The following is a 26,862-nucleotide window of genomic DNA, read 5'->3' on the forward strand; positions in this document are numbered from 1 at the left end:
TCACCTGAACACAGCTGTTTTTAGGTAAGTATATTTTTTCATTTGACTTTTGCTGCATTTTTTTAAGTTTTATGTAGTAATAATCAATCCTCATATCAATAATGGAATTTTTGCTCTGGTCGGTGTTCTCAGTGGTTAGAGCATCAGCCCATGCACCAAAGGGTGTTGGGTTCAATTCCGGTTAAGGGCATGTATTTGGGTTGCAGGTTCAATCACTGGCCCCAGTTGGGCCTGTGCAGGAAGCAACCAATCTCTTTCTCTCTCTCTCTGTCCACCCCTTTCCTCCATCCATTCTAATCTCTCTAAAAAATCAATGGAAAAAATATTCTTGGGTGAGTATTAACAAAACAAAAAATAATAATGGAATTTATGCTTTCACTCAATGGCTTATCAATATTTGCCATGTTTTACAGTCATCTTTCATTTTTTTCCAAAATATGTAGGTTGTGTGTGTGTGTGTGTGTGTGTGTGTGTTTGACAGCCATCCTCTTAATGACCATTTTGAAAAACTGCCTCAGAAACTAACTCGTTGATGGGCCATAATAATTTACTAAGTCACTCTTCTATTGTAGACTTTATAATTTTCCTTCTTAAAATCATCGGCCCCTCTTCTATTACTCTCTGCTGTTAATGGTTTTTGCATTAAGTGGACACCGCAAAGGAGCAGCCAGTTTTGACAGAAGCTTTAAAAGCTCTCCTTTGGAGGGCAACATCTTGAATTGTAGTCTATATCTTACTCCTTACATCTAATCAGTCAGCAAATCATGCAGCTTTTTAAAAAGTTCAAATTCAGAACTCACATCTAGCCTTTCCTTTACAACCACACAGCCACTACCCTGGTGCAGGACCTTACTATATCTCGCCCACTATTAGAGCAGTTTCCTTATTTTCTAATTGTCCATTACCCAACAGCTATACTCCATACTGCTGTCAGTGTGATTTTTCCTAAAGTATGGTTGCCATCATGCCACCTTCTTACTCTGGTTTCACATTGCCTCAAGAATTAAGTCCAAACCCGCAGGCTCCCTTCTTTAATGCATTCCAGCCAAAAAGGGTCATTTGCCATTGTGAACTCAATAGGTGTTTCCTCCTGTCTTTTTCTTTTTTTCTTTTGCTTATGCCATTTGTTACTGCTGCTGGTAGTGGGGCTTTTTCCAACTCTGCCCTTTCAGCACCAGTTTAGCACAAAAGTTGCAAGTAAGTTTTCCTTGCTTGGTGGTTTGATACATTCAATTTTGTTTATATTGCTGTTCTTATCCCATCTTGCCTATTAAATGTAGTTACATTTACAGTCTCAAACCACCAAGTTACAAGCTCCTTGAGGGAGGAGACCCTGCCCTGTTTGTCTTCACTACCTGCTACCAGTCCTAGAACACAGTAGGTGCTCAATAAATGTGTTAGTTAACTTGAATTGAACTGGCTTGAATTGGATGAAGCATAGTGGAGGGTATACCATGAGGGTCAATGAGATACAGAGAATGCTATACTAGTTGCCTTGAGTAAATTAATATGCTAAGATAGAGACCACATTCTAACAGAAAAGGGGTTAAGAAGGGAAAATGAGGGTAAGGAGACCTGTCTAGAAGGGCAAAATCTCTGCCTTGACTCTTCTTGGTTCACTGGACAGTGCCATGCCCCATTGCAGGCTTTCTTGCCTGCTTATATTTCCTTTCTAAGAGCAAAATTTTCTTCACTTTACAAACACTGGGCTTCCTCCTTTGCTGTCTCATCCAGGAGGCTGAGAGTGGGCAAAGAGAGGAGGTATGCCAAAGATAAACCCTAATCCTTCACCATTTGCTTTAAGACTATTCTGGCCTCATCTTCCAATGAGATAATTTCTTGTTCCTCCCTCCTCTCTTTTTCAGCTCAATCAGTATGGATACTGGCAAATCTCAGTGGGAAAAACCAAAGTTTAAACAATGCCAATTGCTGCGAGACCTTCCTGATAAGATTGTGGATCTTGCTAATATTACTATCAGTGATGGTAAGACTGTTCTGTATACAGAGAAGAAATAATGGAACCTCAGTTAGTCTACTTGACCTGAGGTCAGAAAGAGAACAGGGAAACCTCACATAGGAAAATCTACCTTACAAAAATCTAGTCTCATAAATTAGGTAGTCCATGTTGGTTCAGGTAAGAGTGGAGCACAACAAGCTAAGACTATCAGTGCTTTTTGTTTTATAATTTTTATTTTATTTTAAAAATTTGGCTAATTATTATTTTTAATTTTATTTTATTTAAAAAACGTTTGAATAGATAATACTTCACATAGTTTACTATTGAAAACACACACAAAAATACAGTGAAATATCTCCTTTCCAGAGCCGTTCAGTTAATATACACAGAGATATCTTATGAATCTATAAGGAAATTTATATATCTGTATGTATATGTACACATACACGATACATACATGTATATTATCCCTCCCCTTTGTACAAAAAGTGGAGCATGCATACATGCTGCTCTGAACCTTACTTTTTTCTCTTAACAATATATTGAAAAAATTATCATATTAGTATATGAAGAGCTTTCTCACTCTTTTTTCCACGGCATTGTAGTATACTGCATATATTAACATGTTTCCAATTGGATGGGCATTTAAGTTGTTAATAACATTTTGTTTTTTTAAAGCTGCTGTAATGGATATCATTTATATGTCATTTTGTATAAATTGGGTATTATTGAAGCATAAATTCCTAAAAGTAGAATTGCTGGGTCAATCATACTTTTGATGGTGTCAAAATGCTCTCTGTAATAGTTGCATCAATTTATACTCCCACTTGCAAGGCATGAAAGTGCCTGTTTCAGAATCCTTTCATCAACACAGCATGGTATCAGACTTTTGTGTCTTTGGTGATTTGATAAGCAGAAATTGATATACCGATGTACTTTAAAAATTTTTATGGAGACACTCAAATATAATAAAATTCACCTATTTAATGTGTACAATTCTGTGGTTTTTAGTATATTCTCTAGATTGTGCAGTCATGGCCACTAATTCCAAAACATTTGAATCACTCCAAAAAGAAACTTCCATACACATTAGCAGTCATTCTTTATTTCCCTTTCCTTTCAATCCCTGGGAACTTCTAATCAACTTTGTTTAATGCTTAATTTTATTTCATTTTTTGTAGTAACAACACATAACATGAGATCTACCCTTTTGTTAAATTTTAAGTGTATAATACATGACTATTGGCTATAATAGGTACAATGTTGTATAACAGATCTTTAGAACTTATTCATCTTGTTTAACTGAAATTTTATGCCTGTTGATTAGGAACTCCCCATTTCTTCTTCCCTCAACCCCTGACAACCACCCTTCTACCCTATGCTTCTGTGAGTGCAACTATTTTTTAGATTTCACATAAAGTGAGATTATGCAGTGTCTGTCTTTCTGTGTCTGGCTTATTACACTTAGCATAATAGTCTCAAGATCCATTTATGTTGTTGCAAATGGCAAGATTTTCTGTTTTGCAGCTGAATAATGTTCCATTATATATACATCACATTTTTCTCTTTCTTTCTTTTTATTTTTAAAAATATGCTTTTATTGTTTTTTTTTTTTAGAGAGAGAGAAACATCGATGTGAGACTTAAAAATTGGTTGCCTCCCATACACACCCCAACTAGGAACTGAACTCACAACCTGGGCATGTTGCCTCCCCAGGAATTGGACTGGTGACCTTTGAGTGTATTGGAGGATGCTCAACCAACTGAGCCACATTGGGCAGGGCTACCCATTTATTTCTTGATGTACACTTAGGTTGTTTTCATATCATGACTATTGTGAATATTTATATACTTATTTTAATTCTCACCCGAGGATACGTTTTTATTGATTTTAGAGAGAAAGAAAAGGAGAAGGAGAGAGCGAGAGAAACATCAATGTGAGAGAGAAACATTGATTAGTTGCCTCCTGTATGTTCCCTGACTGGGGATCAAACCCACAACCTGGGTATGTGCACTGACCAGGAATTGAACCTGAGACTCCAACCAACTGGGCCACACTTGTCAGGCACAGATATCTCTTTAATATAGCGATTTGATTTCATTTCCTTTAGATATACACCCACAAGTGGGATTGCTGGATCATATGGTAGTCTATTTTTAATTTTTTAGGAAATTCCATACTGTTTTTCATAATGGCTGTACCAATTTACATTCCCACCAACAATGTATAAGGGTTCCCTTTCCTCCACACCCTGGCTAACACTTATCCCTTGATAGAAACAATAGCCATTCTGCAAGTTATGAAGTGATATCTCATTGGGGTTTTGATTTGCATCTCCTTGATGATTACTGATGTTGAGCACCTTTTCATATATCTGTTGGCTTTTTATATGTCTTCTGAGAAATGTCTGTCCAAGTCCTTAGCCCATTTTGATCAGTTATTTGTTTTTGAGATTGAGTTTTAGATTTTGTATAGTTTGGAGATTAACTTGTTATCAGATATATATGTATGGTTTGCAAATATTGTATCCCATTGTGTATGTTGACTTTCCACTCTGTTGATTGTTTCTTTTGCTATTGGAAGCTTCTTTTTATGTTATCCCAGTTGTTTATTTTTGTTGTTGCTGCTGTGCTTTTCATCATATATAATAAATATCAATGTCATGAGCTTTTGACTTATGTTTTCTTCAAGAAGGTTTAGAGTTTCAGATCTTACATTTGAGTCTTAAATCCATTTTGAATTGATTTTTGTGTATGGTGTAATATAAGGGTCAATATCATTGTTTTGCCTGTGGATGTCCAGTTTTCTCAGCACCATTTGTTGAAGAGTCTATCCTTTTCCCATAGTGTATTTTTGGCACCCATGTGGAAGATCAATTGATGGTATATGGGTGGATTTATTTCTAAGCTCTCTATTCTGTTTCTTTCTTTTATTTTTTTTTTTACTGTAGTCTTATTTTTACTTTTAACTTCTTTATTGATTAAGGTAATACATATGTGCCCTTATCCCCCCATTACCCCCCACTCATGCCCTCACCCGCCTGTTGTCTGTGTCCATTGGTTAGGCTAATATGCATGCATACAAGTCCTTTGGTTGATGTCTCCCCCTTACCCCCACACTCCCCTACTCTGAGGTTTGACATTCTGATCGATGATTCTCTGTCTCTGGATCTGTTTTTGTTCATCAGTTTATGTTGTTCATTATATTCCATAAATGAGTGAGATCATGTGATATTTATCTTTCTTTTTTTAATATATTTTTTATTGATTAAGATATTACATATGTGTCCTTGTCCCCACGTTACCCTCTACCTCCCCCGGTTGTCCATGTCCATTGGTTAGGCCTATATGCTTGCCTGTAAGTCCTTTGGTTGATCTTTCCCCCCTTACCCCCACCCTCCCCTACCTTCCCTCCAAGGCCCGACAGTCCAATCAATGCCTCTCCGTCTCTGGATCAGTCCTTGTTCATCAGTTTATGTTGTTCATTATATTCCACAAATGAGTGAGATCATGTGGTATTTATCCTCTCTCCAGTTCCATCCATGCTGTGGCAAATGGTAAGAGTTCCTTTTTCTTCTTCCTCTTCTTAAAGAATACCTTTCAGCATTTCATATAATGCTGGTTTGGTGGTGATGAACTCCTTTAGCTTTTTCTTATCTGTGAAACTCTTTATCTGACCTTCTATTCTGAATGATAGCTTTGCTGGATAAAGTAAACTTGGTTGCAGGTTCATGCTATTCCTCACTTTGAATATTTCTTGCCACTCTCTTCTGGCTTGCATGGTTTCTGTTGAGAAATCAGCTGACAGTCGGATGGGTACTCCCTTGTAGATAACTGACTGTCTTTCTCTTGCTGCTTTTAAGATTCTCTCTTTGTCTTTTGCTCTTGGCATTTTAATTATGATGTGTCTTGGTGTGGTCCTCTTTGGATTCCTTTTGTTTGGGGTTCTCTGCGCTTCCTGGACTTGTAACTCTATTTCTTTCACCAGGTAGGGGAAGTTTTCTGTCATTATTTCTTCAAATAGGTTTTCAATATTTTGCCCTCTCTCTTCTTCTGGTACCCCTATAATTCTGATGTTGGTACGCTTGAAGTTGTCCCAGAGGCTCCTTACACTATCTTCATATTTTTGGAATCTCTTTTCTTTTTTCTTTCTCGGTTGGGTATTTTTTGTTTCTTTGTATTTCAAATCTTTGACTTGATTCTTGGGATCCTCTTGTCTGCTGTTGGATCTCTGTAAATTATTCTTTATTTCAGTCAGTGTATGCTTAATTTCTAGTTGGTCCTTTTTCTTTTTTTTTTAATATATTTTATTTATTTTTCACAGAGAGGAAGGGAGAGCGATAGAAAGTTAGAAACATCGATGAGAGAGAAACATCGATCAGCTGCCTCCTGCACATCTCCCACTGGGGATGTGCCCGCAACCCAGGCACATGCCCTTGACCGGAATCGAACCTGGGACCTTTCAGTCCGCAGGCCGACGCTGTATCCACTGAGCCAAACCGGTTTCGGCAAGTTGGTCCTTTTTCATGTCCTCCATGGTCTCACTATACTTATTGAGGGACTCACTAAATTTATTGGCGGTTTCCATAAAATTCTTGAAAAACCTTATAAACGTGGCCTTGAACTCTATATCCTGTTGTTTGCTTTCCTCCATTTCTGCCATTTGTGACCTGTTTCTTTGTCTCCGCATTTTGGCTGCTTCCCTGTGTTGATAGAGTGGCTTTGTGTGCTAGGTGTCCTGTAGGGCCCAGTGGCTCAGCCTCCCCAGTTACCTGAGGTGGACACTCTTGGTGCACCCCCTTGTGGGCTTTGTGCACAGTCTTGTTGTAGTTATGCCTTGGTTGTTGTAGGATCACTGGGAGGAGTTGACCTCCAGGCCAATTGGCAGTGAGAATCAGCTGTGTCTGCAGTGGGAGAACTTCTGTGCTGGAGACACACTTCTGGGGCAAGACTTGCTTCAGTGGGGCTTTGGTGCTCACTGAGACTGTACCCTGAGTGTGTCCCTTATAGATCTGAGGAGTTGTGATCTGGATGGTCCCCCTCTGACCACTAGGTACACTGGCTCTTGGATCTAAGGAGGTGCTAATTTAGCCTCTGCCTGAGGTTACACAGCAGAAGCTACGAAGAGAACTGCAGATTCCCCTTCCTTTTTTGGAGTTTGGAGGTGCCCTGATGAGGCTCAGCTGTGAAGCAATGCAAGCTGCTGTGGGGCCTTGGGCCTTCTCTTGGAAGTTCTGGGTCTGTCTGGCCTGGCTGCAGTTAAGTAATTATCAGGTTGCAAAGGGCCGGGGCATTCATATGCAAAAGCCTCTGCCTCAGCCTGGGTGGGGCAGGGTCTCAGGGAGTCAACAGGGTGGAGCAAGCAGCTGTGGCGGAGCCTCAGCCCTGCCCTGAGGAGTCGCGTGTCTCAGTGTCCCGGTAACGGCTGCAAGCACCTCTGAGGGAAAGCCTCCCTCAAGTTCGCCCGCTGCCAGACAGTCCAGTTTCTCCCCGTATGAGTCCTGTGTCCCCAGAGACTTCCTGGAACCGGAGTTCAGAGCCGTCGGGAGCTTGTGACTCCCTCCGGATTCAAAAAGACAGCTGAGTCCTCAGGTGCCAGCCCCTTTTCGCGCGCACAAGCCGCCATACCTCTGCACTTTACTTCTGCAGCTCCTCTGGCTCTCAGTGTGCTTTTCTTTCCTTCTAGTTGTAGAATTTACACTCAGCCAGCCTTCCTGTAGTTCTGGACGATGTCCGTTTTGTGTTTTTGCTGTACCTTTCAATTGTTGTGGGAGGCAGCATTTTCCCGGTGTTTATCTATGCCGCCATCTTAGTTTCTCGGAATCGATATTTATCTTTCTTATTTCACTTAGCATAATGCTCTCCAGTTCCATCCATGCTGTTGCAAATGGTAAGAACTCCTTTTTTACCACAGCATAGTATTCCATTGTGTAGAAGTACCACTGTTTTTTATTTTATTTTTAATTTATTATTTTTTTAATTGGTTAAAGTATTACAAAGAATATTACATATGTTTCCTTTTCCCCCGCCTTGACATTCTCCCGGCCTCCCCTACCCCCCAGTGTCTTGCGTCCATTGGTTATGCTTATATGCATGCATACGAGTCCTTCGGTTGATCTCTTACCCCCTCCCGCCCCCAGCCTCCCAACCCTCCCTGGCCTTCCCCCTGTAGTTTGACATCCACTCAACTGCTGATGGGCACTTAGGCTGTTTCCAAATCTTAGCTATGGTGAATTGTGCTGCTATGAACATAGGGGTGCATATATCCTTTCTGATTGGTGTTTCTAGTTTCTTGGGATATATTCCTAGAAGTGGGATCACTGGGTCAAATGGGAGTTTCATTTTTAGTTTTTTGAGGAAACTCCATCCTGTTCTCCACAGTGGCTGCACCAGTCTGCATTCCCACCAGCAGTGCACAAGGGTTCCTTTTTCTCCGCATCCTCCCTAGCACTTGCCATTTGTTGATTTGTTGATGATAGACATTCTGACAGGTGTGAGATGGAACCGTATGGTCGTTTTGATTTGCATCTCTTGGATGATTAGTGACTTTGAGCATATTTTCATATGTCTCTTGGCGTTCCTTCAGTCTTCTTTCAAAAAGTATCTATTTAGGTCCGTTGCCCATTTTTTGATTGGGTTGTTTATCTTCCTTTTGTTAAGTTGTATGAGTTCCCTGTAAATGTTGGCGGTTAAACCCTTATCAGCGATAACATTGGCAAATATGTTCTCCCATGCAGTGGGCTTTCTTATTGTTTTGTTGATGGTTTCTTTTGCTGTGCAAAAGCTTTTTATTTTGATATAGTCCCATTTGCTTATTTTCTTTTTAGTTTCCATTGCCCTAGGAACAGTATTAGTGAAGAAATTGCTTCAGCATATGTCTGAGATTTTGCTGCCTGTGGATTCCTCTAATATTTTTATGGTTCCCCGTCCTATATATTCTGTTTCATTGTTCTATATGGCTGTGTTTATACCAGTGTCAGACTATTTTGACTATTGTAGCTTTGTAATATATTTTGATACCAAGGAGTGTGATGACTTTGTTCCATTTTCTCAAGATTGATTTGGCTATTCAGGGTATTTTGTGGCTATATATTAATTTTAGAATTGCATTTTCTATTTCTGTAAATTTGGCTAGACCAGTGGTCAGCAAACTCATTAGTCAACAGAGCCAAATACCAGCAGTACAAAGATTGAAATTTCTTTTGAGAACCAAGTTTTTTAAACTTAAACTATATAGGTAGGTACATTGTATTAACTTAATTAGGGTACTCCTAACCTGGCCTTTGCTAAAAACATCCTCAATCTGATTGAGGTAAGTTCACTGAGGTCGACCCCTTCCAACCCTCCCATCCACACTCATATACTTGTTTTGTCTATCTCCTTTTGTCCATCCTCTCTATATGTCCAAGCCATCTCAACATACCTTTCTCAGTCCGCGACACTACATCTTCTTTCACTCCACAACGTTCCCTGTACGTGTGCGCCCGCACTTGGTATTTTGTGGAAGAGCCACACTCAAGGGGCCAAAGAGCCGCATGTGGCTCGCGGGCTGCGGTTTGCCGACCACTGTGCTAGACTAGTTTAGTGAAATCTAATTCCCCTGAAGTGTACATCCTCTGATGCTACTCCTTAGAAGATGCAGCCTTCAACATGTACACATTTTCTCTGACCACCAGGGATGACTGTGGTTCTACTTGAGTTTTCTCTGAGTGTTTCTTTGTCTTTCTCCTCCTTAAGCTTCTGGCTGGTCTGTCTCTATTGATATCACATCCATCTGTTAGTGTCCTAATTGCTAGTTGATTGCTCTGTTTTTTTTTTTTAAATGTATCTTTATTATTGAAAGTATTACAAATGTTCCCCGTTTTTCCCCCAACCTGCACCCACCTTCCACTCCCAAACTTTCACCACGCTATTGTCTGTGTCCATGGGTTATGCATATATGCATATAAGTTCTTTGGTTAATCTCTTCCACCACACCCCATACACCTTTCCTCTGAGATTCATCAGTCTGTTCCATGCTCTGTTGTTTTTGATAAAATCCTGGGCATAAATTGCTCCATGGTCTGATCCAACTAAAGTTTGTCCCCTTGGCAGAGGTGAAGTGTTGCCATTCTTTGAGACTTCCTTCTACCTACCTATGGGCAAAATATGTATCCTATAGGGCAAGAGCTTAGGGGGGTGTGTATGTGTGGGTGGATGGGTAAGTGGAGATGGTGTATATGCCCTTCATCAGATGCTTCAGCAGGCTCTTCTCTACGCAGCAGGAGCTGTGTGTGTATTTGGGAATAAGGGTTACTTATTGCTGGCACCCAGTTGCTGCCACTACCCAGTATAGATCACCTAGTCCTGATCAGAAAGATGAGAACTGCCAATGTTCACGGGCTGTCAAACCCATTTAGAATAGCTCTTATACCCCAGGGACCTGGGAGAGATGGTGACTGTTACTTGGCTGCCTAGCCCAATGGAACAATACATCCACAAAGCAGAGCTGTAGGAGATGGTGTAGTTCTAGCTCAAATGCCATGGCCTCCCACTGTACTTATCAAGATTCTGCAGATTTTGTTGAATGTATGCATCTCAATTTGTTGTAATATCTCCCATCATTCTCAAGAGACTTTGAATAATTGTCTTTGATTATTTTGACCAGTGTAATAGATATCTCTCTTGGTGATCTTTTCCACAGGCCCCTCCTTACACCACCATTCTTAAAGTCCTGCCTACCCTTATCCATGTTCTTTTAAGTATGCATAAAGATTTTCCTCATATAATTTCAGTCTATACACACCTTGCCAGGCATAACTCTACTGTATAAAGTGGGCTCATACTACATTGAAAGGTTGGAAATTGGGGCACAGGCATTCCAAGTATTGCAGAATAGCCAGGGAATTGCCTTGAGGCAGTGAAATTGTCAGACTGGTCTACCTTGAAGAAGTTGTAAATTTGGAATCCTTGCCAAGGAATATCTAAAAGAATCAGAAAAACAAGCACAGATATGATGGTTTCTAGATCTGAAATCATGGAGGGGAATAGAGAGTGTTGCAACTTGGAGTAGGCAGCAAGAGAGAGAGAGTTGTCTGTGCTTCACACTGACCTTCCTAAGTGACACATTTTTCTTAGACACACTAATAGAATTTTCTCTATGGATGAAAAAGTCAGCAACCACCACAACAAAAGCATTGCATTGGATTGGGATTTTTAGAAAATTAACTGTCAGAAGTTGGTTTTTTTTGTTTTTTTGTTTTAATCTTCAGAGGAAGAAGACATTTGGATGGTGACTATACTAATAATGTATACCTATAACTGAAAGATAACCTATTAATTTTATTAGCTTTAGAGGAATCTTTCTTTTCTCATTGTAATTTAGGAGCTTAATGAAAAATAGGTACAATATAAAGGAAAGAAAAATATATATTCAAGTCAAAACAATTTTTGTTTAGTTTCCAATCTTGCTGACACGCATTAGATATCTTGGTTGGAGAAAACGCATGAGTTTCCCACTTAAATATTCATTTCTCATAACTCCTTAATAACACATAGTTAGAAAAAGTACCCTTATGTCAAAGGTCTGTGGGTTCTTTGTTATGCTCAGTTTTTGTTATCTCCATAATATTGAAGATACACCACACTCTAATGAAGTTGGCTGGAAATTCTCATAAAACTGTTTCCTGTCTGTGTCCTTCCCACTGTCAGTGCAGGATAGTGTGTGATTGAGATAGAACAATGTATTTCCCAGCTATGTCAGGCAAAACTGCAAAGCACTGCTGTTTCAACCCCCAACATCATGGAGAAAAGGGTCAAAAGCACAGATGCTGTAGTAGAAAGTGATATTGAAGAACACTAGCATTGGAATCAAACAGGCCTGGGATAAAATCTGGTTAGAACTCCTATGTCTTAATTTATTAATCTGTAGAAAGGGAATGATAATAAAGTACCCACCCACCATATAGGGTTATTGTGGTAATTAAATGAGAAAATGTATTTATAATGCCTTGCTATGGTATGTTGTCTCTAAAATGCCCACTGTGGATTCATTCTGTTCTTGTCACTTGGGAGTTAAATCAGGGCTGGCTTGTGACTGGTTAGCCTAGTAGAATTTGGCAGTAGTGACACTGTGCCAATAATGAGACTAACTTTCAAAAGGACTGGAATTTTCTGCTTCCTTTCTTTTGGTATGCTATCATTTGTGATTCTTCCTCTCATAACCATGCCATAAGAAGCCCAAACAGTGGTGTGCTAGAAAATGTTTAACAAACGACTTTTCCAAAAAAGGTAATGATTCATAGCATTTGCTGATTTCCTGGGTATAATACTCTACCCATGGCTAAATACAGACCACATCATGTAGTTACTGAACATGAAGTTGGTAAGAGATGCACAGATACAGTAGGTATTTTAAAAAATCACAAGAGCATATATTATTTATACTAATAAAAGGGTAATATGCTAATTAGATTAGACATCTTTCAGATGTCCTTCCGGACAAAGCCACAGTGGCAGGGACTTAGGCAGAGGGGGTTAGGGGTGATTAGGCTGGCAGGGGAGCAGTTAAGGGCATCAGGCCAGCAGGCAGATGTAGTTAGGGGCGATCAGGCAAGCAAGCAGGAGAGTGGTTAGGAGCCAGTGGTCCTGGATTGCTAGAGGGATGTCTGACTGCCGGTTTATGCCTGATCCTGGCAGGATCAGGCCTAAACTGGCAGTTGGACATCCCCTGAAGGGTCCTGGATTGGAGAGGGTGCAGGCTGGGCTGTGGGACATCCCCCCCCCCCCGGCACGAATTTTGTGCAACAGGCCTCTAGTTTAAATATATAACAAAATAATTAGTAGGTGATGTTTTGAGTATCACCATTGTTGTAATATACTTTATTTAACTGTAAGTTTATATAATTTAATTTTTAATAGTGGCTGTATTTGACAATCAAATAAATAGTTCACAAAATTGCTGAAAATTTAACAATTGGTCCTCACAAGTTGATAAAAGCTGGCTCCGGTACACCACAAGTCAAATCCTGCATACCACTGGGCCTAAGCCACTGGCAGAGGCCATATGTCAGGAATAGTCTCAACTGAACTCAAATAACAATAGCCTCAACTGACCAGTCCTTGGTAGCATCAACTGCCAGCCATGTGAATGGGCCATTTTGGAATTCCAGCCTAGTCTAGCCTTCAAATAACTCTAGTCCCATCTGCCATCTGACTGCAACTGCATGAGAGAAACCAAGCAAAAACTGCTCAACTGAGTCCCTTCAAAACACAGAAAAATGATGGATAATAATAAATTGTTGTTTTAAGTCAGTAAGTTTTGGGGTATAATATGCAGGAGTCAGAGTTAAAATCCTGGCTCATAGGAATTGCTCAATAAATAACAGATAATATTATTGTTTTGATTGTTGCAATTGCTGTCAGATTAATTATAACAATTTTAAGCAATGGGAATATATTTATTCTAAAACAATGAATGGGTGGTTCCTTTTCTTGCTTTTGCTTGGGGACTTAGACTTTTTACACGAGTGTAATTTGTCCTGAAATTTTACTTAAAAAACATATAACTCTAGATTAAAAGCCTAGAATTACTTTCTACAATATAGTTGGTCTCCTAGTGGCCTGTTGTTTACTTTCATTCTGCCACAACAGGGAGTCCATGAAGTGAAGTCACACCACTGCAGTCCAAAAAATGATGACCACAGGTAGGCAGCTCTGGCTAGCCCATTTACAACAAAGCCTGAACAATTTAATTACAGCAGTGGAAAGGTCTGTGAGTGAACACTCTGTATTTTTCTTCCATCTCTAGTCTTATTGTTTTCTCATATTCTTTAACAGATCAGAAGATAGATATAACAAGGACAAAATATTAATTTAGAAGAAATTAGTACAACCTTACTCAATCTCTCCTCTTCCTTTCATCTCCTCAGAGAGAACTTTCTGCCTACTCAGTTCCTATGTAAGACATTATTGCACAGAGTGAAGTGATGGTTAAGAGCAGAAGAGAGATTGAAATTGAGAAGATCTCAGTTAAGATTCCTTAATTTACATTAATAGTGAAAAAAGTTGATTCAGAGCTTTATTATTTTGTTTTCCCAAACAGAGTTGGTTATTTGTAATGTAACCTGGGTTAAGAGTGTTATGCGCATATCTCTCTGAAATTTTTCTCAACAGATCATATTTTTCAATTATTTTTCATTATATTTTGGTTACTGGACTTGAATGTGAATGATTTAAGCTAGGAGGGTACCACAAGGGAGCGCAACTTTATATGTGTTATGTTGAACTAAAATCTAATTAGTGTTGTATTTTGTTTAACAAAGCTCTTAACTTTGAAATTAGGCAATGATTCAAACAAAAGCTATTTCATTTTTTTCCTGAATATTTAAACTTTATTTTTGAGAACAAGATATTCTCACCTATAACCAAAACACCATTAACACAACCAACCTGTGTAACATTGTTATAATAATGTCATCTAACATAAAGACCCATCCACATTTTCCCTTGTCATTACCAAAATGTCCTTTTTTGCTTTTAAAAAATCCAGGATCCAGTCAAGGATCATTTGTTGTATTTGGTTGCCACACATCTTTAGTCTCTTTTAATATAGAAAAGCATTCCTGTTTTTCCTTTCTCATGAAATTGACATGTTTGAAGAGTCCAGGCCTATTGTTTTTGGTGGAATATGCTATAATCTTGATCTGATTGCTTCCAGCAATCTTTGGCAAGAATACTACAGTGATACTTATTCCTATTGCATTGTGTCAGGCACTGCCTGCTAGTCTCTCTGCTATAAGGGTGCCCTCCCATCCCTGACCCACATGGCAGGTGTAGGTTGCTCAGGGTCAAAGAGAAGGAGTTGGGGGCAGAAGTCAGATGGGTCTGCATGGATCCAGACCCTTGTTCTTTACCATATTGCCCTCTCTTCTAGAAAGGATTATTTAGCCTATGAAGTTCCACAAGTTACATACCTATTCTATTACTACTAGAGGCTCGGTGCATGAATCTGTGCACGGGTGGGGCCCTCAGCCTGGCTGGTGACAGGGGAAATAGGGGCCCTCTTGCCCAATCCCAATAGGGGCCGATCAGGCTGGCCAGCCAAGGAGAGGGACCATGGGAGGTTAATCGGCTGCAGGAGGTTGGCTGTGGAAGCACACTGACCACCAGTGGGCAGCTACTGTGATGAGTGTCTGCCCCCTGATGGTCAGTGCACATCACAGTGACTGGTCTTCGGGTCATAACAGTTGCTTAGGCTCTTATATATAGACTAGGGGCCCGGTGCACAAAATTCGTGCACTGGGTGTGTGTGGAGGGGAGTGTCCCTCAGCCCAGCCTGCCCCCTCTCACATACTGGGAGCCCTCAGGCGTTGACCCCCATCACCCTCCAATCGCAGGATCGGCCCCTTGCCCAGGCCTGATGCCTCTGACAGAGGCGTCTGGCCTGGGCAGGGGACCCTCATTTCCCCCCATCACTGGTTCTGCCTCCAGCCCAGGCCTGATGCCTCTGGCACAGTCGTCAGGCCTGGGCAAGGGACCCCCAGACCCCTCCGATTGCTGGCTCTGCCCCTTGCTCAGGCCTGATGCCTCGGCCAGAGGTGTAGACCCCCATCACCCTCCGATCGCCTGATCGGCCCCTTGCCCAGGCCTGACGCCTCCACCAGAGGTGTCAGGCTTGGACAGGGGACCCCCATCTCCCCCTGATCACTGGCTCTGGCCCCCACCCAGGCCTGAGGCCTCTGGCCCAGGAATCATGCCTGGGCAGGGGACCCCCATCTCCCTCTGATCACTTGCTCCACCCCCCGCCCAAGCCTGACGCCTCTGACCCAGGCTTCAGGCCTGGGCAAGGGGACCATCATATCCCCCCAATCCCCAGCTCCGCCCCCCACCCAGGCCTGATGCCTCGGCCAGAGGAGTTGACCCTCATCACCCTCCGATCACCAATCACCGGATCGGCCCCTTGAGCAGGCAGGCCTGAGGCCTCTGGCAGAGGTGTCAGGCCTGGGCTGGGGACCCCCAGCTCCCCGCGGTTGCAGGCTCCGCCCCTGCCCAGGCCTAATGCCTCTGGCCTAGGCGTCCGCCCTGGCAGGAGGGACCCACAGTGGCAGCGGCCCCATGATCGTGGGCTTCGCTTTAGGCCCAGGCAAGGGACCCCTAGCTCCTGGGACTGCCAGCTAAAACCGTGCCCAGCTCCCATCGCTGGCTCCACCCCTACTTCCTGCTATCACTGGCCAGGGTGGAAAAGGCGCCTGATTCTCCAATCATGCCCTGCCCCCCAGCTCTTAGCTCCCCCTGGGTTTCCGATCACTGTCAGTGGCAGGGGGCTTCTTCCTGCTTTCCCTTTCGCCTCCCTGCATTGTGCCTACATATGCAAATTAACCGCCATCTTGTTGGCAGTTAACTGCCAATCTCAGTTGGCAGTTAATTTGCATATAGCCCTGATTAGCCAATGAAAAGGATAGTGTCGTACGCCAATTACCATTTTTGTCTTTTATTAGTGTAGATAGATATATTTAGTGATGCTTTCAGTTTTTTAAAAAAATTCTTTATTATTTAAAGTATTACATATGTCTCCTTTCTCCACCATTGACCTCTCCCCAGCTGTTTCACCCCCCCGCCCCAGCACATGCCCTCACCCCTCTGCTGCCTGTGTCCATGGGTTATGCTTATATGCATGCATACAAGTCCTTTGGTTGATCTCTTATCCACCCACCCCCATCTGCCTTCCCTCTGAGGGTGGATGGTCTCTCCGATGCTTCTGTGACTCTGGATTTATTTTTGTTCATCAGTTTATGATGTTCATTACATTCCACAAATGAGTGAGATTGTGTGATATTTATCTTTCTCCGACTGGCTTATTTCGCTTAGCATAATGCTTTCCAGGTCCATCCATGCTGTTGCAAATGGTAAGAGTACCCTCTTTTTTACAGCAGCAAACTATTACATTGTGTAGATGTTCCACTGTTTGTGTGTGTGTGTGTGTGTGTGTGTGTGTGTGTGTGTGTTTTAATTTAAGTTCTTTATTGTTAACTAGGGGCCCGGTGCACGAAATTCGTGCACTGGGTGTGTGTGGGGGGGGAGTGTCCCTCAGCCCAGCCTGCCTCCTCTCACATACTGGGAGCCCTCAGGCGTTGACCCCCATCACCCTCTGATCGCCTGATCGGCCCCTTGCCCAGACCTGACGCCTCCACCAGAGGTGTCAGGCTTGGACAGGGGACCCCCATCTCCCCCCGATCACTGGCTCTGGCCCCCACCCAGGCCTGAGGCCTCTGGCCCAGGAATCATGCCTGGGCAGGGGACCCCCATCTCCCTCTGATCGCTTGCTCCACCCCCAGCCCAAACCTGACGCCTCTGACCCAGGCTTCAGGCCTGGGCAAGGGGACCATCATATCCCCCCAATCCTTGGCTCCGCCCCCCACCCAGGCCTGATGCCTCGTCCAGAGGAGTTGACCCTCATCACCCTCCGATCACCAATCATCGGATCGGCCCCTTGACCAGGCCTGAGGCCTCCAGGAGAGGTGTCAGTCTTGGGCAGGGGACCCCCAGCTCCCCGCGGTTGCAGGCTCCGCCCCTGCCCAGGCCTGACACCTCTGGCCTAGGCATCCGGCCCAGGCAGCAGGGACCTGCAGTGGCAGCGGGGGGCGCCGCAATCGTGGGCTTCGCTTTAGGCCCAGGCAAGGGACCCCTAGCTCCTGGGACTGCCAGCTTCGACCTTGCCCAGCTCCCATCGCTGGCTCCACCCCTATTTCCTGCTATCACTGGCCAGGGCGGCAAAGGCGCCTGATTCTCCAATTATGGCTGGGGGGCAGGGCAAAGGCGGCCCTGGGGCCGCCTTTGCCCTGCCCCCCAGCTCTTAGCTCCCCCCTGGGTTTCCGATCACTGTCAGTGGCAGGGGGCTTCTTCCTGCTTTCCCTTTCTCCTCCTTGCATTGTGCCTACATATGCAAATTAGCCGCCATCTTGTTGGCAGTTAACTGCCAATCTTAGTTGGCAGTTAACTGCCAATCTTAGTTGGCAGTTAATTTGCATATAGCCCTGATTAGCCAATGAAAACGGTATCGCCGTACGCCAATTATCATTTTTCTCTTTTATTAGTGTAGAAGTGTTATATGAACCTCCTTTTCCTCCCATTGACCTCTCTCTGGCCACCCCACCCCCCAACACATGCCCTCATTCCCCTATTGTCTGTGTCCATTGGTTATGCTCATATGCATGCATACAAGTACTTTGGTTGATCTCTTACCCCTTCACACCCTGTCTTTCCTCATAGGTTGGACAGTCTGTTAGATGCTTCTGTGTTTCTGGTTCTATTTTTGTTCATCAGTTTATGTTGTTCATTATATTCCATAAATGAGTGAGATCATATGATATTTATCTTTCTCTAACTGGTTTATTTCGCGTAGCATAAAGCTCTCCAGTTCCATTCATGCTGTTGCAAATGATAAGAATTCCTTCTTTTTTTACTGCAGCATAGTATTCCATAGTGTAGATGTACCACTGTTTTTTAATCTACTCATCTGCTGATGGGCATTTAGGCTGCTTCCAAATCTTATGAACATAGGGGTGCATATATCTTTTCTGATAGGTGTTTCTGATTTCTTGGGATATATTCCTGGAAGTGGGATTACTGGGTCAAATGGGAGTTTCATTTTTAATTTTTTGAGGAAACTCCATACTGTTTCCCACAGTGGCTGCATCAGCCTGCATTTCCACCAGCAGTGCAGGAGGGTTCCTTTTTATCCGCATCCTCTCCAACACTTGTCCTTTGCTGATTTGTTGATGATAGCCATTCTGACAAGTGTGAGATGGTACTTCATTGTCGTTTTGATTTGCATCTCTCAATGGTTAGTGATTTTGAGCATGTTTTCATATGTCTCTCTTTCGAAAAGTGTCCATTGAGGTCCTTAGCCGATTTTTTTTTTTTAATTAAATCTTTATTGTTCAGATTATTACATTTGTTCCTCTTTTTTCCCCCCATAACTCCCCTCCTCCCAGTTCCCGCCCCACCCTCCGCCCTCACTCCCCACCCACTGTCCTCATCCATAGGTGCACGATTTTTGTCCAGTCTCTTCCCGCATCTCCCACACCCCTTTCCCCCCCAAGAATAGTCAGTCCATTCCCTTTCTATGTCCCTGATTCTATTATAATCACCAGTTCATTCTGTTCATCGGATTATTTATTCACTTGATTCTTAGATTCACTTGTTGATAGATGCATATTTGTTGTTCATAATTTGTATCTTTACCTTTTTCTTCCTCTTCCTCTTCTTAAAGGATACCTTTCAGCATTTCATATAATCCTGGTTTGGTGGTGATGAACTCCTTTAGCTTTTCCTTATCTGTGAAGCTCTTTATCTGACCTTCAATTCTGAATGATAGCTTTGCTGGATAAAGTAATCTTGGTTGTAGGTTCTTGGTATTCATCACTTTGAATATTTCTTGCCATTCCCTTCTGGCCTGCAAAGTTTCTGTTGAGAAATCAGCTGACAGTCGTATGGGCATTCCCTTGTAGGTAACTGAGTTTCTTTCTCTTGCTGTTTTTAAGATTCTCTCTTTATCTTTTGCTCTTGGCATTTTAATTATGATGTGTCTTGGTGTGGTCCTCTTTGGATTCCTTTTGTTTGGGGTTCTCCGCGCTTCTTGGACCTGTAAGTCCATTTCTTTCACCAGGTGAGGGAAGTTTTCTGTCATTATTTCTTCAAATAGGTTTTCAATATCTTGCTCTCTCTCATCTTCTGGCACCCCTATAATTCTGATGTTGGTACGCCTGAAGCTGTCCCAGAGGCTCCTTACACTATCCTCGCATTTTTGGATTCTTTTTTCATTTTGCTTTTCCGGTTGGGTGTTTTTTGCTTCCTCGCATTTCAAATCATTGACTTGATTCTTGCGCTCCTCTGTTCTGCTGTCAGGAGTCTGTATAATATTCTTTATTTCAGTCAGTGTATGCTTAATTTCTAGTTGGTTCCCCAATATAACATCGAGGGTCTCATTAGTTTTCTTGTAGATCTCATTAAGTTTATCGGCAGCTTCTAAACAGTTCTTGAGAGACCTTAAAAGTGTGGTTCTGAACTCTAGATCTTCCATTGACAATTTTGTCCTGTTTCTTTGTCTCCGCATTTTGTTATGCTTCCTTGGTGCACCCCCTAGTGGTCTTTGTTTGCAGTCTTATAAATCTTGATTGTTGTAGCTAATTCCAGGGAGGGTTTGACCTCCAGGCCAAGTGGCTATGAGAATCAGCTGTGTCTGCAGTGAGAGAACTTCTGTCCTCTAGGGAGGTGCTAATCTGGCGTTTGCCTGAGGCTATCCGGCAAATGCCTGTGTGCAGGGCTTGGGCGGGGCGGGTCGCACAGGATCAACAGGGTGGGCCGGAGAGAGCAGTTATGGCCGCTCTCAGTCCTGTCCCCAGGGGCTCTGCCTCTCTGAGTCCCAGCACCCGCTGCAAAGCTCGGAGAGAAAGCTGCACTCGCTCTGACTGAAACCAGACAGTCGCGCTTCTCCCTTTTGAGTCTGGGTCCCTAAAGACTCGCCCGGATCTGGAGCTCAGAGTCTGCGACTCCCTCCGACTCCCTCCCGATTGAAAACGCCAACCGCGCCCTCCGCCGCCAGCCCGCTCCGCGCGCGCGCACTCCGCACCTCAGAATTTGACTTCAGCACTGCGCCTCCTCTGAGTGTCCGTATGCGTTTCTCTTTCCTCCTAGTTGTAGGACTTCCACTCAGCCAGCTTTCCAGTGGTTTTGGGTGATGTCCGTTCCGTCTTTTAGTTTCACTTTTGAAGTAGTTGTTCAAAGCAGCAAACTCAGGCGTTAACCTATGCCGCCATCTTGGTTCTCTCTCCTCCTTAGCCGATTTTTTGATTGGATTGTTTATCTTTTGTTAAGTTGTATGAGTTCCCTATAAATTTGCGAGATTAAACCCTTATCATATATTACATTGGCAAATATGTTCTCCCATGCAGTGGTCTCTCTTGTTGTTTTGTTGATGGCTTCTTTTCCTGTGCAGAAGCTGTTTATTTAGATGTAGTGCCATTTGTTCATTTTCTTCTTAGTTTCCATTGTCCTAGGAGCTTAACAGTAAAGATATTGCTATGACATATATCTGTTGCTGCCTATGGATTCTTCCAAGATTTTTATGGTTCCCATCTTATGTTTAAGTCCTTTATCCATTTTGAGTTTATTTTTGTGTATGGTGTAAGTTGGTGGTCTAGTTTCATTGTTTTTGCATGTATCAGTCCAATTTTCCCAACACCATTTATTGAAGACACTGGCTTGACTCCATTGTATGCTCTTGCATCCTTTGTCAAATATTAATTACACATAATGGCCTCGGTAGATTTCTGGATTCTCTGTTATGGTCCATTCATCTATATGTCTGTTCTTATGCCAGTACCAGGCAGTTGTGAGACAGTGGCTTTGTAATATAGCTTGTTATCTGGTATTGTGATCCTTGAACGTTGTTCCTCTTTCTCAGTATTGCTGCAGCTATTCAGGTATTTTTTTACTTCAGATGAATTTTTGGAGAGTTTGTTCTAGGTCTGTGAAATATGCCATTGGTGTTTTCATGGGGATTGCATTGAATCTATAGATTGCTTTAGGTAGTATGGACATTTTAATGACGTTAATTCTACCAATCCATGAACACGGTATATTCTTTGATTTGTTTATGTCTTCCTCTATCTTTATTTCAATGTCCTTTAGTTTCCCAAGTACAGAATAAAAGAATAAAAACCTTACCTCCTTAGTTAAGTTTATTCCTAGGTATCTTATGTTTTTGTTGCAATGGTAAATTGGATTTTTTTTGTTTGTTTGGTTGGTTTTTTTAGTTTCTCTTTCTGTGAGTTCATTATTGGTGTATAAAAAGGCCATAGATTTCTGGGTGTTAATTTTGTATCATGCTACATTGACAAATTCATTTATTAAGTATAGTAGTTCTTATGGAGCCTTTATGGTTTTTTATGCACAATATCATGTCATCTGCGGATAATGACAGTTTTACTTCTTCTTTTCCAATTTGGATGCCTTTTATTTCTTCTTCTTTTCTGATCACTATGGCTAGTACTCACAGTACTATGTTGAACAGGAGTGGTGAGAGTGGGCATCCCTATTTTGTTCCTATTCTTAGGGGAAATGGTTTTAGTTTTTGCCCATAGAGTATGATGTTAGCTGTAGGTTTGTCATATAATGCTTTTATTATGTTGAGATACGATCCCTCTATTCCTACTTTGCTGAGAGTTTTTATCAAGAAAGGGTGTTGGATTTTGTCAGAAGCTTTTTCTGCATCAATTGATATGACTATGTGATTTTTATCTCTCAATTTGGTTATGTGATGTATCATGTTTAGTGATTTGCAGATATTGTACCAGCCTTGCATCCCTGGAATTAATCCCACTTGTTCATGATGTATGATCTTTCTAATGTAATGCTGGATCAAATTTGCTAGAATTTGTTGAGGGTTTTAGCATCTATGATCATCAGGGATATTGGCCTGTAATTCTCTTTCTTTGAAGTGTCTTTATCTGGTTTTGGTATTAGGGTGATGCTGGCTTCATAGAATGAGCTTTGAAGTGTGCCTTCCTCTTGAAATTTTTGGAATAATCTGAGGAGGACAGGTTTTAGTTCTTCTTTGAATGTTTGGTAAAACTCCCCTGGGAAGTCATCCAGACCAGGGCTTTTCTTTGCTGGAAGTTTTTTGATTACTGCTTTAATGTCATCGGTAGTTATTGGCCTATTCAGGTCTTTTTATTCTTCCTGATTGAGTTTTGGAATATTGTATTTTTCTAGGAATATGTCCATTTCATCTAGGTTTTCCAGTTTGTTGGAGTAGAGTTGTTCATTACATTCTTTTACAATCCTTTGTTTGTGGTTGTTACTTAACTTAACCTCTTTCATTTCTGATCTTGTTTATTTTGGTCCTCTCTCTTTGTTTCTTGGTGAGCCTGGCTAGAAGTTCATCAATCTTGTTTATCCTTTCAAAGAATCAGCTCTTGGTTTTATTGATCTTTTGTATTGTTTTTTGTTTGTTTGTTTTGTTTTGTTTTGTCTCTATGTTGTTTATTTCCACTCTGATCTTTTATTTCCACTCTGATCTTTATTATTCCCTTCCTTCTGCTTACTCTGGGCTTTTCTTGTTGCGCTTTTTCTAATCCTTTAAGTTGTAGGCTTAGATAATTTATTACCAGTTTTTCTTGTTTTTTGGTTTCTTTTTTTTTTTTTTTGAAGTAGGCCCATAGAGCTATGAACTTCCCCTTCAGGACTGCTTTCACTGTGTCCCATAGATTTTGGATGGTTGTGTATTCATTGTAATTTGTTTCCAGGATGCTTTTTATTTCTTCCTTGATCTCTTTGGTAACCCAATCATTGTTTAATAACATGATATTTAGCCTCCAAGTTTTTTTTATTTTTTCATTGTTTTTATTGAAGGCAATTTCTAATTTTATGCCATTGTGATCTGAGAAGATGCTTGATATGATTGATATGATTTCTATTTTTCTGAATTTGAAAAGACTTTGCCTGTGTCCCAATATGTGGTCTATCTTTGAAAATTTCCTGTGTGCATTTGAGAAGAATGTATATTCTGTAGCTTTGGGATGAAATGTTCTGAAGGTGTCAATTAAGTCCATATGATCTAGTGAGTCATTTAGGATTGCTGTTTCTTTGCTGATATTTTGTTTAGAGGATTTATCCAGTGGTGTCAATGGTGTATTAGAGTTCCCCTCTATGATTATATTGCTGTTGATCTCTCCCTGGATATCTTTCAGAAGTTTTTTTTTTTAAATGTATTTGAGTGGTTCTGTATTGGGTGCATATATGTTTACCAGAGTTATATCCTCTTGTTGTACGGATCCCTTTAGTATTATGAAGTGGCCCTCCTTATCTCTTATTGTGGCCTTTACTTTGAGGTCTATTTTATCAGATATAAGTATTGCTACCCCAGCTTTTTTTTCATTTCCATTTGCCTAAACTTTTCCCCCCATCCCTTCACTATCAGTCTGTGTGAGTCCTTTATTCTGAGGTGGGTCTCTTGTAGACAGCAAATATATGGGTCATGTTTTCTTATCCATTCAGCTACCCTATGTCTTTTGATTGGAGCATTTAATCCATTTATGTTTAAAGTTATTATTGATAGGTACTTATTTGTTGCCATTTTAATTCTTTATGCCTGTGTTAATTCTTCCCTTTCTATTTCTTCTTTTTACAGCAGTCCTTTGCTTTGCATCACTTTGTATATTTCATTCCATTCCCTTCTGGCCTGGTGTGTTTCTGTTGAGAAATAAGTTGATAATATAATGGGAGATCCCTTGTAGGTAACTTTCTGTCTCTCTCTGGCAACCTTTAAGATTCTTACTTTGTCATTGATGTTTGCTAATTTAATTATAATGTGTCTTGATGTAGGTCTTTTGGGGTTCATCTTGTTTAGGACTCTGTGTGCTTCTTAGAATTGTGTGGGGTTTTTTTCCTCCCCAACATCAGGGAAGTTTTCTGTCATTATTTCTTCAAACAGGTTTTCTATTCCTTGCTCAGCTTTCTCTCCTTCTGGCACCCCTATTATGCAGATGTTGTTTCCTTTCATGTGGTCCCAAATCTCCCTTAGGCTCTCCTCCTGCTTTTTAATTTTTCTTTCCAGTTCCTGTTTTGTTTGGGTGTTTTTTTCTACCTTGTTTTCTAACTTTCTAATTTGTTCCTCAGCTTCTTATAGTCTCCTGTTAAATCTTTCCATTGTGTTCTTTATTGCACCTATGTCATTCTCCATTTCCTCTTAATTCTTCTTCATTTCCTCTTGATTCTTTAATTTTTTTTATTGATTAAGATATTACATATGTGTACCCTCTACCCCCCCCACGCTCATCCCCTCACCCCCCCGTTGTCCGTGTCCATTGGTTAGGCCTATATGCTTGCATACAAGTCCTTTGGTTGATCCTTCCCCCTTGCCCCCACCCTCCCCTACCTTCCCTCCAAGGCCCGACAGTCCAATCAAAGCCTCTCCGTCTCTGGATCAGTCCTTGTTCATCAGTTTATGTTGTTCATTATATTCCACAAATAAGTGAGATCTTGTGGTATTTATCCGCTCTCCAGTTCCATCCATGCTGTGGCAAACGGTAAGAGTTCCTTTTTCTTCTTCCTCTTCTTAAAGAATACCTTTCAGCATTTCATATAATGCTGGTTTGGTGGTGATGAACTCCTTTAGCTTTTTCTTATCCGTGAAGCTCTTTATCTGACCTTCCATTCTGAATGATAGCTTTGCTGGATAAAGTAATCTTGGTTGCAGGTTCTTGCTATTCATCTCTTTGAATATTTCTTGCCACTCTCTTCTGGCTTGCATGGTTTCTGTTGAGAAATCAGCTGACAGTCGGATGGGTACTCCCTTGTAGGTAACTGACTGTCTTTCTCTTGCTGCTTTTAAGATTCTCTCTTTATCTTTTGCTCTTGGCATTTTAATTATGATGAGTCTTGGTGTGGTCCTCTTTGGATTCCTTTTGTTTGGGGTTCTCTGTGCTTCCTGGACTTGTAAGTCCATTTTTTTCACCAGGTGGGGGAAGTTTTCTGTCATTATTTCTTCAAAAAGGTTTTCAATATCTTGCCCTCTCTCTCCTTCTGGTACCCCTATAATTCTGATGTTGGTACGCTTGAAGTTGTCCCAGAGGTTCCTTACACTATCTTCATATTTTTTGAATCTCTTTTCTTTTTTCTTTTTCAGTTGGGTATTTTTTGTTTCTTTGTATTTCAAATCTTTGACTTGATTCTTGGGATCCTCTTGTCTGCTGTTGGATCTCTGTAAATTATTCTTTATTTCAGTCAGTGTATGCTTAATTTCTAGTTGGTCCTTTTTCATGTCCTCCATGGTCTCACTATACTCCTTGAGGGATTAATTAAATTTATCGGCCGTTTCCATAAAATTCTTGACAAACCTTATAAACGTGGCCTTGAACTCTATATCCAGTCGTCTGCCCTCCTCCGTTTCTGCCAATGTGACCTGTTTCTTTGTCTCCGCATTTTGGCTGCTTCCCTGTGTTGATAGAGTGGCCCTGCGTGCCAGGTGTCCTGTAGGGCCCAGTGGCTCAGCCTCCCCAGTTACCTGGGGTGGACACTCTTGGTGCACTCTTGGTGCCTTGGTTGTTGTAGGATCACTGGGAGGAATTGACCTCCAGGCCAATTGGCTGTGGGAAGCAGCTGTGTCTGAAGTGGGAGAATGGTCCCCCTCTGACCACTGGGTACAGTGGCTCCTGGATCTAAGGTGCTAATTCAGCCCCTGCCTGAGGCCACACAGCCGGAGCCACGGAGAGGCTCAGCTGTGAAGCAATGCAAGCCGCTGCGGGGCCTTGGGCCTTCTCTTGGAAGTTCCGGGTCTGTCTGGCTGGGCTGTAGTTAGGTACATTCACATGCAAAAGCCTCTGCTGCAGCCTGGGTGGAGCGGGGTCTAGGGAGTCAAAAGGGAGGAGAAAGAAGCTATGGCTGATTCTCCGCGCCCGGAGTCGCGCGTCTCAGTGTCCAGGTAACAGCTGCAATCACCTCTGAGGGAAATCCGCCCTCAAGTTCGCCCGCTGCCGCCTGACAGAGCAGCCTCTCCCCGTATGAGTCCTGGGTCCCCAGAGACTTCCCAGAACCGGAGTTCAGAGCAGTCGGGAGCTTGTGATTCAAAAAGACAGCCGCGTCCTCAGGTGCCACCCCCTTTCAGCGCGCGCGAGCCGCCGCCGTACCTCTGCACTCAGCCTCCGCAGCTCCTCTGGCTCTCAGCGTGCTTTTATTTTCTTCTAGTTGTAGAAATTACACTCAGCCAGCCTTCCTGTTGTTCTGGACGATGTTTGCTCCGTCCTTTGGGATATTTATCAATTGTTGTGGGAGGCGACTATTTCCCGGTGTTTATCTATGCCGCCATCTTAGTTTCTCCCTCCTCTTGATTCTTACATGTTGTTAATTTCTATTTCATCCTTTTCA

General features: G+C 42.1%; 1 protein-coding gene across 1 annotated transcript in view; it reads left to right on the plus strand.

Moving 5' to 3' along the window:
• The window catches only part of ADGRG4 (adhesion G protein-coupled receptor G4), a gene marked incomplete at both ends in the record, with an annotated part of 135,938 nt that overhangs the window by 41,892 nt on the left and 67,184 nt on the right, over positions 1-26,862 (plus strand). Inside the window, 1 exon segment of the mRNA XM_081081682.1 lies at positions 1,866-1,984. Within this exon segment, the coding sequence (XP_080937808.1) occupies positions 1,866-1,984 (119 nt within the window).

The sequence above is a fragment of the Myotis nattereri genome (genome assembly GCF_964212035.1).
Source record: "Myotis nattereri genome assembly, chromosome: X".
Classification (NCBI taxonomy): Eukaryota; Metazoa; Chordata; class Mammalia; order Chiroptera; family Vespertilionidae; genus Myotis; species Myotis nattereri.